This window comes from Oncorhynchus nerka, linkage group LG15, assembly GCF_034236695.1.
Source record: "Oncorhynchus nerka isolate Pitt River linkage group LG15, Oner_Uvic_2.0, whole genome shotgun sequence".
NCBI classification, from domain to species: Eukaryota; Metazoa; Chordata; class Actinopteri; order Salmoniformes; family Salmonidae; genus Oncorhynchus; species Oncorhynchus nerka.
The window spans coordinates 36,948,874-36,960,488 of NC_088410.1; the positions used below are offsets into that span (position 1 = coordinate 36,948,874).

The 11,615-nt window shown below is 41.4% G+C and overlaps 1 protein-coding gene across 1 annotated transcript; it reads left to right on the plus strand.

Moving 5' to 3' along the window:
• The first annotated feature begins 6,650 nt into the window (after window positions 1-6,650).
• On the plus strand, window positions 6,651-11,299 carry LOC135560185 (zinc finger protein 75A-like). Its single transcript, XM_065001557.1, has 2 exons — window positions 6,651-6,982; window positions 10,182-11,299. Exons 1-2 carry the CDS (start codon window positions 6,817-6,819, stop codon window positions 11,078-11,080), a joined length of 1,065 nt encoding a protein of 354 aa, XP_064857629.1. The 5' UTR covers window positions 6,651-6,816; the 3' UTR covers window positions 11,081-11,299.
• The last annotated feature ends 316 nt before the right edge of the window (window positions 11,300-11,615 follow it).

Here is an 11,615-nt window from a genome sequence, read left to right on the forward strand (position 1 = left end):
GAGTCTTTATGGAAGTAATGATTTAAAGTAAATTCCTGATAAGTGCACTTTGTATAAGTGAAAACTATGTGCACAACAATGTTTGTCCAGTCCCATTTCAGTGATATTCTTTGTAATTGTTCTGATAAGCGCATTCTCGTTTTTAAATGCAGTCCCAAGCCGTTGCAGTTGTCAGGAATCGCCTGTGTTAAAATGTATTGTCTTTCAATTCAGTTCATGTTTCCCCACATTAAGTTTTCTATTTCTGGAGCTTGAAGTAAAACTCCACCCACATGGAGGTGCTGTGTATCGCTCAAGCGTTACTAGCATGCTAGCAGATACCCATAGACTTGCAGTCATTGCGCTAACGCTAGTTAGCATTGGTTCACGAAACTACCTCAAACTTCCTCTAACAGATACATAAAAATGGTATCATCTAATAGTTCATCTAACTCTGGGGAAATAGATAAAGGGCCTCATTGCCACATTCCCGAAGTATACCTTTGAAGGTTGTTTCTGATTGAGCCCATTTTACGCAGCGTTCACCATGAATGGAGTCTCTGCTAACGCGGGAACATTGCCTTTAATGTTCAATCACGTTGTAACGCTGGATTTCCCGTAATAAGGATTTAATAGAGCTCTAGGTCTTTAGGTGGGTTTTATTTTTCCTTGTTTTTTTTGCCACCTACCCCTTTCAGATATACGAAAAAGAAGGCAAAAATAAGCAGGCATGGTAAATGAGTGGGATTTTGGTCTGTTTAAAAAAAGGCACTATCAGAATCATGGTATAGGTGTATGCAATTAGGGTCTCGATTCCATCTTTATCGAGGGAGATTCGTGGCATGCTCAGATTGAAATTTAAAGGCACTGTTCCTGCCTTCGCGGCGATTGCAGTCATAGTAAACATTGCGTAGAGTATGTCGACTAAATAGGAAATTACCTTTAAATATCAATTGCGCTCTACCGTAGACGTTCTACAATATGAATTGAAACAAGCCCTAGATGTTCAATGTCTGAGGACAGTATCTCCAGTTAGTGCTGCAGATTGTGCTATGTTTGGTGATGTAGTGGTTCTGGGGGAATAGACAACAAAGAGGGCTATGGCCACAGTCCTTGGCCATAGAGGTCCAGACATTGCCCTTAGACATACAGGTCTAGGATCAGCTTACCCTCCACAGGCTCCACAAATCCTACTCAAAACCATGAGCAGGGGAAACACAAAATGGACCATAGATCAGTCTGTAGTTGCCTACCAAATACATTGTGTCAACATTAACAGTATTTAAAAAATGTATATACAAGATTACGTCAATATCATAAATGAGCAACATTAAGACAAAATGTATAAAAAGTATTATTGGAAAATGCAAGGACACATTTTCTTAGAGAATATATATTTTTATGTATCAATAACATCAGTCAGACTATTCTGGAGACAAACTAGCTGGAATTCCTGTTTATAATGACGTGAAAACATCAAGAGACTGAACAGCAGACCTGTGAGTTCAACTACTCTGTCCTCTTAGATCAAATGAAACTTTATTTACATAGAACGTTTTACAAAAGTAAATTCATGACATCAATTTATCTGAAACACAGACAATGAATGATCCAGAGTTGCTTTGCTTTTCCAAAGTGTTTTACATCTTCTAACAAGATGTCTTTGTCCTAATTAGTTTTTTCTTTGTTTTGTCCATTGTGTTTTCTTCATTTGTTTCTTTCTTCGCTCCTCTGCGAGTCAGTATGTGTAAGTTCAGGTTCCCTTTCAGATTTAAGCCTTTCCCACAGTCAACACAGCTAAAAGGTTTCTCTCCTGTGTGAATCCTCATATGTCTGGACAGACCTTTGTGTTTGAAGGTATTTCCACAAAAGGCGCAGGTGCAGGGTTTCTCCACGTGACAGAGTCTGACATGGGCCTTCAATTTACAGGTGGAGTTGTAGTGTTTTTTGCAGAGGCGGCATTCGCTGGGTCTCTTCTTGGCGAGAGTAACATGCCATTTCAACATACCCTGCATCCCACTGCTGGCTTACTTCTGAAGCTAAGCAGGGTTGGTCCTGGTCATTTCCTGGATGGGAGACCAGATGCTGCTGGAAGTGGTGAAGGGCCAGTTGGAGGCAGTCTTTCCTCTGGTCTAAATTAATATACCAATACACCAGGGTAGTGATTGGGGACATTTCCCTGTGTAGGGTGCAGTCTTTTGGATGGGATGTTAAATGGGTGTCTTGAGACTCTGTGGTCACTAAAGATCCCATGGCACTTATCATAAGAGTAGGAGTGTTAACCGTGGTTTCCTGGATAAATTCCCAATCTGGGCCACCTAATCATCCCCAGTTTACAATTGGCTCATGCACCTCCTCTCCCCTGTATCTATTCCCCAGGTTGTTGCTGTAAATGAGAATGTTTTCTCAGTCAACTTACCTGGTAAAATAAAAAAGCCCCTGCAAGTCAGCTCTCAGAGCAAATCTTTCACGATAATCACAGCAGCTGTGAGTTTTTCTAGAAGTGATGCTGGGTTTGGAACAGTATTCCCCCATTGATAGGTTGGATCCAATGGTGGGCTGCTGTCAAGTCCTACTGGGTCGCTGCTTGCAGCCGAGCTGTTGCTGGAGGCATTGTTTTGATTATCTGTCGGGTCACAGGGAATGTCAAGACCCTTATTATTCAGACCCTTTGCTATGAGTTTCGAAATTGAGCTCAGGTGCCTCCTGTTTCCATTGACCATCCTTGAGATGTTTCTACAACTTGATTCATGTCCACCTGTGGTAATTTCAAATGATTGGACATGATTTGGAAAGGCACACACCTGTCTATATAAGGTCCCACAGTTGACAGCGCATGTCAGAGTAGAAATCAAGCCATGAGGTTGAGGGAATTGTCCCTAGAGCTCTGAGACAGGATTGTGTCGAGGCACAGATCTGGGGAAGGGCAACCATCTCTGCAGCACTCCACCAATCAGGCCTTTATGGTAGAGTGGCCAGATGGAAGCCACTCTACAGTAAAAGACACATAACAGCCTGCTTGGAGTTTGCCAAAAGGCACCTAAAGACTCTCAGACAATGAGAAACAAGATTCTCTGGTCTGATGAAACTAAGATTGAACTCCTTGGCCTCGAATGCTAAGTGTCACGTCTGGAGGAAACCTGGCATCATCCCTACGGTGAAGCATGGTGGTGGCAGCATCATGCTGTGGGGATATTTTTCAGCGGCAGGGACTTGGAGACTTGTCAGGATCAACGCAAAAATGAACGGAGCAAAGTACAGAGAGATCCTTGATGAAAACCTCATCCAGAGCCGGTAGGTCCTCAGACTGGGGCGAATGTTCACCTTCCAACAGGACAACGCAGGAGTGGCTTCGGGACAAGTGTCTGAATGTCCTTGAGTGGCCTATCCAGAGCCCGGACTTGAACCCGATCGAACATCTCTGGAGAGACCTGAAAATAGCTGGTCAGCAACGCTCCCCATCCAACCTGACAGAGCTTGAGACGATCTGCAGAGAAGAATGGGAGAAAATCCCCAAATACAGCTGTGCCAAGCTTGTAGCATAATTCCCGAGAAGACTTGATTCTGTAATCGCTGCCAAAGGTGCATCAGCGAAGTACTGAGTAAATGGTCTGAATACTTACATAAATGTGATTTTTTTTTTATTATCAAAAATGTCTAAAAACCTGGTTTTGCTTTGTCATTATGGGTTAATGCATGTTGATTGATGAGGGGGAAAAAACAATCTAATCCATTTTAGAATAAGGCTGATCTGACCTACAGTGAGCTCCAAAAGCATTGGGACAGTGAAACAATCTGTATTGTTTTGGATCTGTACTCCAGCACTTTGGATTTGAAACGATACTATGCCTAGGGGATTAACGTGCAGACTGTCAGCTTTAATTTGAGTGTATTTTTATCCATATCAGGTGAACCGTTTTGAAATTACAGCACTTGTTGTCCATAGTTCCCCCCATTTTAGGGGACCAAAAGTATTGGGACAAATCCACTTACATGTGTATTAAAGTAGTCAAAGGTTGAGTATTTGGCCCCATATTCCTAGCACGCAATGATTACATCAAGCTTGAGACTCTACAAACAATTTGGGTGCATTTGCTGTTTGTTTTGGTTGTGTTTCTGAACATTTTATGCCCAATAGAAATTAATAGTAAATAATGAATTGTGTCATTTTAGAGTCACCTTTATATTGTAAATAACAATATAATACGTTTCTAAAAACTTCTACATTAATGTGGATGCTACCATGATTATGGATAGTCCTGAATGAATCCTGAATAATGATGAGTGAGTTAGATGAACAAATATCATACCCCCAAGACATACTAACCGCTCACCATTACAATAACAGGGGAGGTAAGCATTTATTTGGGGGGTATGATATTTGTGCTTCTGTAACTTCTGTAACATTATTCACAGATTCATTCAGGATGATCCTTAATCATGGTAGCATCCACGTGAACGGAGAAGTGTTTAGAACAACAAGTTCTCAGTCTCACTTTAGAATGAGATGTTCATCCATGTTTCTCAAACGTCAAATTTTGAAGTGGTTCCAAACGTCAAATGTCATAGTGTTTAAGGTTAAGCGTAGACATTTATTTCAATTCTTTAAGGTTAGGCATTAACTCAGAATGTATATCTGATACTGTGGGGTGGTACCATAGTATATCTGATACTGTGGGGTGGTACCATAGTATATGTGATACTGTGGGGTGTTACTACAGTATATCTGTTACTGTGCGGTGGTACTACAGTATATTTGTTACTGTGGGGTGGTAGCATAGTATATCAGTTACTGTGGGGTGGTAGCATAGTATATCAGTTACTGTGGGGTGGTACTACAGTATATCTGATACTGTGGAGTGGTACTACAGTATATCTGATACTGTGGGGTGGTAGCATAGTATATCAGTTACTGTGGGGTGGTACTACGGTATATCTGATACTGTGGGGTGGTAGCATCGTATATCTGTTTCTGTGGGGTGGTAGCATCGTATATCTGTTTCTGTGGGGTGGTACTACGGTATATCTGATACTGTGGGGTGGTACTACGGTATATCTGATACTGTGGGGTGGTAGCATCGTATATCTGTTTCTGTGGGGTGGTAGCATCGTATATCTGTTTCTGTGGGGTGGTACTACAGTATATTTGGTACTGTGGGGTGGTACTACAGTATATCTGATACTGTGGGGTGGTACTACAGTATATCTGATACTGTGGGGTGGTAGCATCGTATATCTGTTTCTGTGGGGTGGTACTACAGTATATCTGATACTGTGGGGTGGTACCATAGTATATCTGATACTGTGGGGTGGTACTAAAGTATATCTGTTACTGTGGGGTGGTACTACAGTATATCTGATACTGTGGGGTGGTAGCATAGTATATCAGTTACTGTGGGGTGGTACTACAGTATATCTGATACTGTGGGGTGGTACTACATTATATCTGTTTCTGTGGGGTGGTACTACAGTATATCTGGTACTGTGGGGTGGTACTACAGTATATCTGATACTGTGGGGTGGTACTACAGTATATCTGATACTGTGGGGTGGTACTACAGTATATCTGATACTGTGAGGTGGTAGCATCGTATATATCTGTTTCTGTGGGGTGGTACTACAGTATATCTGGTACTGTGGAGTGGTACTACAGTATATCTGATGCTGTGGGGTGGTACTACAGTATATCTGATGCTGTGGGGTGGTACTACAGTATATCTGATACTGTGGGGTGGTAGCATAGTATATCAGTTACTGTGGGGTGGTACTACAGTATATCTGATACTGTGGGTGGTACTACGGTATATCTGATACTGTGGGGTGGTAGCATCGTATATCTGTTTCTGTGGGGTGGTAGCATCGTATATCTGTTTCTGTGGGGTGGTAGTACAGTATATCTGATACTGTGGGGTGGTACCATAGTATATCTGATACTGTGGGGTGGTACTAAAGTATATCTGTTACTGTGGGGTGGTACTACAGTATATCTGATACTGTGGGGTGGTAGCATAGTATATCAGTTACTGTGGGGTGGTACTACAGTATATCTGATACTGTGGGGTGGTACTACATTATATCTGTTTCTGTGGGGTGGTACTACAGTATATCTGGTACTGTGGGGTGGTACTACAGTATATCTAATACTGTGGGGTGGTATCATAGTATATATGGTTTGGGATACACTTAAAATAAAAATCTCAAAAACAACTTGACTTTGATTTGAAAAAGAAACCTTTGGCACCAGAAGCAGAAAACCTTACCGAAGAGTCTGCCACTGGTGCCGAAAGTTGCATGTTGGAATCCAGCTAAATTATTTCTGAGATTTTTGTTTTAAGCCTATTCCAATCGTTAACCATTTAGAGTTAATGCCTAACCTTAAGAGCTCAGAGTTAATGGAACAATTGGCACCAGAGGCAGTTGCTTACACCCATTCGCCATCCCCGTTCACAACACCCTAGCAGAACCGAAACCAACTTGAAGGTAACAGCTCACTGTTGCCCCTCGTGGTCGGGTTCTACGTCATCTCCCGACGTCCTCAGACATGGGTTGACGCCGATATTGACTTGTATCACAGGTGACCTGGCTGGTTTAGAAACATTTTATTCTCTAGTAATCATCCATCCACATGGGGGTGCTGTGATGCGTTTACGGGCTCACCAATGACTGACACAAACAGAAGACGACAATACGGACGTAAAACTGGGAGAGGGTTTGTTTTGTTTGTGGCTAGTGGCTACCATTTTTCCTCGTGGACGAAGCCATACCACAGGCAAAAGGGGTTAGTTATTAGTATATTTGGCCATACTAGCTTAATACCCACCTTTCAGTCGCCTGAAAATGTCTACATTACAGATGTTGCGCGTGTTCCTAAATGAGCGTTTAACAGCGGCTGCTGTGGAGATTTTCGGGGCAGTTGAGAAAACGGTAGCCGAGTACCAGGAGGAGAATGATAATCTGCGGAGACTGCTGCGGATAACCCCGGACATAAACCAATGTAGAAAAGGTCTACAAATATCTAGCTACAATAATGTTTTATTAACAGCTAAGTTGTTAATATAGGCTAACAGTGATCATTATATATATATATATATAAACTTACCGTGCATGTTGAAGTTTCACAAACATTTTCTTGAAATAGAATATCACTCAGGCATGTCTAAAAGCTGTGTGTATATCTATCTATATACAGTACCAGTCAAAAGTTTGAACGCACCTACTCATTCAATTGTTTTAATGTATGTTTACTATTTTCTACGTTGTAGAATCATAGTGAAGATGTCAAAACTATGAAATAGCACATATGGAATCATGTAGTAACCAAAAATATATTTGAGATTCTTCAAAGTAGCCACCCTTTGCTTTGATGACAGCTTTGCACACTCTTGGCATTCTCTCAACCAGCTTCACCTGGAATGTTTTTCCAATAGTCTTGAAGGAGTTCACACATATGCTGGGCACTTGTTGGCTGCTTTTCCTTCAATCTGGGTGGCAGATAGCCTAGTGGTGAGAGCGTTGGACTAGTAACAGGAAGGTTGGAAGATCAAATCCCCGATCTGACAAGCTGTCGTTCTGCCCCTGAACAAGGCAGTTAACCCACTGTTCCTAGGATGTAATTGAAAATAATAATTTGTTTTTAACTAACTTGCCTAGTTAAATAAAGGTAAAATGAAAATCGGCGCTCCAACTCATCCCAAACCATCTCAATTGGGCTGAGGTCGAGGGATTGTGGAGGCCAGGTCATCTGATGCAGCACTCCATCACTCTCCTTCTTGGTCATATTGTCCTTAGACGGCCTGAAGGGGTGTTGGGTCATTGTCCTGTTGAAAAACAAATGATAATTCCACTAAGCGCAAACCAGATGGGATGGTGTATCTCTTCAGAATGCTGTGGTAGCCATGGTGGTTAAGTGTGCCTTGAATTCTAAATAAATCAGTGTCACCAGCAAAGCACCATCACACCTCCTCCTCCATGCTTCATGGTGGGAACCACACATGCAGAGATCATCCGTCCACCTATTATGTGACTCACGAAGACACGGCTGTTGGAACCAAAAGTCTAAAATTTGGACTCATTAGACCAAAGTAGAGGTCGACCGATTAATCGGAATGGCCGATTAATTAGGGCCGATTTCAAGTTTTCATAACAATCGGAAATCCGTATTTTTGGGCGCCGATTTGCCGATTTTGTATTTTTACATCTTTATTTAACTAGGCAAGTCAGTTAAGAACACATTCTTATTTTAAATGACGGCCTAGGAACGGTGGGTTAACTGCCTCATTCAGGGGCAGAAAGACAGATTTTCACCTTGTCAGCTCGGGGGATCCAATCTTGCAACCTTATAGTTAACTAGTCCAACGCAATAACGACCTGCCTCTCTCTCGTTGCACTCCACAAGGAGACTGCCTGTTACGCAAATGCAGTAAGCCAAGGTAAGTTGCTAGCTAGCATTAAATTGATCTTATAAAAAAACAATCAATCATAATCACTAGTTAACTACACATGGTTGATGATATTACTAGATAGTATCTAGTGTGTCCTGTGTTGCATATAATCTGACTGAGCATACAAGTATCTAAGTATCTGATTGAGGGTGGTAGGCGCGTAAACATTCATTCAAACAGCACTTTCGTGCATTATTGCCAGCAGCTCTTCGTTGTGCGTCAAGCATTGCGCTGTTTATGACTTCAAACCTATCAACTCACGAGATGAGGCTGGTGTGACCGAAGCGCACACTAATAGCATTTCAAACGTCACTCGCTCTGAGCCTTTGGGTGGTTGTTTCCCTTGCTCTGCATGGGTAACGCTTCGATGTCGTAGCTGTTGTCGTTGTGTTGCTGGTTCGAGCCCAGGGAAGAGCGAGGAGAGGGACAGAAGCTATACTGTTACACTGGCAATACTAAAGTGCCTATAAGAACATCCAATAGTCAAAGGTTAATGAAATACAAATGGTATAGAGGAAAATAGTCCTATAATAACTACAACCTAAAACTTCTTACCTGGGAATATTGAAGACTCATGTTAAAAGGAACCACCATATGTTCTCATGTTCTGAGCAAGGAACTGAAACGTTAGCTTTCTTACATAGCACATATTGCACTTTTACGTTCTTCATCAACACTTTGTTTTTGCATTATTTAAACCAAATTGAACATGTTTCATTATCTACTTGAGGCTAAATTGATTTTATTTATGTATTATATTAAGTTAAAATAAGTGTTAATTCAGTATTGTTGTAATTGTCATTATTACAAATACATTTTTATTTATTTTTTAAATCAGCCGATTAATCGGTATCGGCTTTTTTGGTCATCCAATAATCGGCATTGGCTTTGAAAAATTATAATCAGTCGAACTCTAGACCAAAGGACAGATTTCCACTGGTCTAATGTCCATTGCTTGTGTTTCTTGGCTCAAGCAAGTATTTTCTTCTTATTGGTGGCCTTTAGTGGTGGTTTCTTTGAAGCAATTCGATCATGAAGGCCTGATTCACACAGTCTCCTCTGAACAGTTGACATTGAAATATTTCTGTTACTTGAACTCTGAAGCATTTATTTGGGCTGCAATTTCTGAGGATGATAACTAATGAATTTATCCTCTGCAGCAGAGCTAACTCTGGGTCTTCCTTTCCTGTAGCGTATCTCATGAGCCAGTTTCATCATGACACTTGAAGAAACTCTCAAAGTTCTTGAAATGTTCCATATTGACCTGACCTTCATGTCTTACAGTAATTATGGACTCGTTTCTCTTTGCTTATTCAAGCTGTTCTTGCCATAATATGGACATCTTCTGTATACCACCCCTTCCTTGTCACAACAACTGATTGGCTCAAACACATTAAGAAGGAAAGAAATTCCACAAATGAACGTATTAAGGCACACCTGTTAATTGAAATGCATTCCAGGTGACTACCTCATGAAGTTGGTTTCAGAGAATGCCAAGTGTGCAAAGCTGTCAGGGCAAAGGGTGGCTATTTTTAAGAATCTCAAATAAAATATTTGGATTTGTTTAATACTTTTTTGGTTATATGATTCCATGTGTTATTTCATAGTTGTCTTCACTATTATTCTACAATGTAGTAAAAATAAAAACCAATGAGTAGGTGTCCCTAAACATTTGACTGGTACTGTATATATTTTATAGAGATGAAGGGTTTTTATTTATATGGTATAGATGACCTCTGCTTCTCCTCGCCTTCCCTCCAGAGTCCCTTCAGTTATCTGTTGCTGTCACTGAAGATGAGGTTCCCCCTAAGCAGCAGCACTCTGAGCAGGAGTGGAGAACCAGTCTGCAGCAGGAGGACCGAGAACCCACACAGATTAAAGAGGAACAGGAGGAACTCTGGACCTGTCAGGAGGAAGATTTCAGTGTGTTCAAATTACCTCCTTGTGTGAAAAGTAAATGTGATCAGGAAAACCCACAGTCCTTTTCTCTTCCCCAAACCCAGACAGTGGAGAACAGAGACAGTAACTCTAAACCAGTGGACCTCCCACATTTTGTCACCGTTACCCATCTAGAGGGTCTCGACATTCCCTGTGACCCTCCAGATAATCAAAACTATAGCCACAGCTCATCTGTAAGCGGTGACCTAGTAGGACTTAGGCTGCTGTCACCATTCCATCACAGCCCACCACTGGATCCCAACCCATCAATGGGGGAACACTGTGCCAAACCCAGCACCACGTCTAGAAAAACTCACCGCTGCTGTGACTGTGGTGAAACGTTTGCTCTGACAGCTGACCTGCAGGAGCATGTGACTCTCACCAAGAGACCCAGCGAATGCCACCTCTGCAAAAAACGCTACAACTCCACCTGTAAATTGAAGGCCCATGTCAGATTCTGTCATGTGGAGAGACCCTGCATCTGTCCCTTTTGTGGAAAGACTTTCAAACTCAAAGGACATCTTTCCAGGCATATGAGGATTCACACAGGAGAGAAACCATTTGGCTGTGGTGACTGTGGGAAGAGCTTCATTCAGAAGGGGGACTTAATGAGACACATACTTACTCACACAGGAGAGAAACCATTTAGCTGTAAAGACTGTGGGAAAAGCTTCAATCGGAAGGGGAACCTAACTGAACACATACGGACTTGCACATATTGAGTTACACAGGAAACAAAGTTCCCAAAGAAACAAAGTAATTAGGACAAAGACATCTTGTCAGATGGACAACACTCTTTGGAAAAGCAAAGCAACTCTGGCTCATTCATTCTGTGGGTTTCAGATAAATCAATGTCATGAATTTACTTTTGCAAAACATATGTAAAGGTTTGATTTGATCCAACAATAGAAAGTAATTAAATTCATGGTCTGCTTTTCAAAGTCTCTTGATGTATTCACGTCATTATAGACAGGAATTCCTTGTAGTTTGTTTTGGAATGTCTCGAATAGTCCAAGAAATTGTCCTTGCATTCGTCAGATCATTTTTCAAACCTATAAAACTGATCTATGGTCAAATGTGGTTCCCCTCATGGTTATGAGTAGGATTTGTGGAGCCAGTGGAGGGTAAACCGATCCTGAAACTGATCCTGGGAGGGCAGCAGGCAATGAGTTGGAATAATAAAAAACTATTTATTGCTTAAGAGAATCATTTTTATTTTCTCGAAATAAAATGCATTGAAACATTGACAAACACATT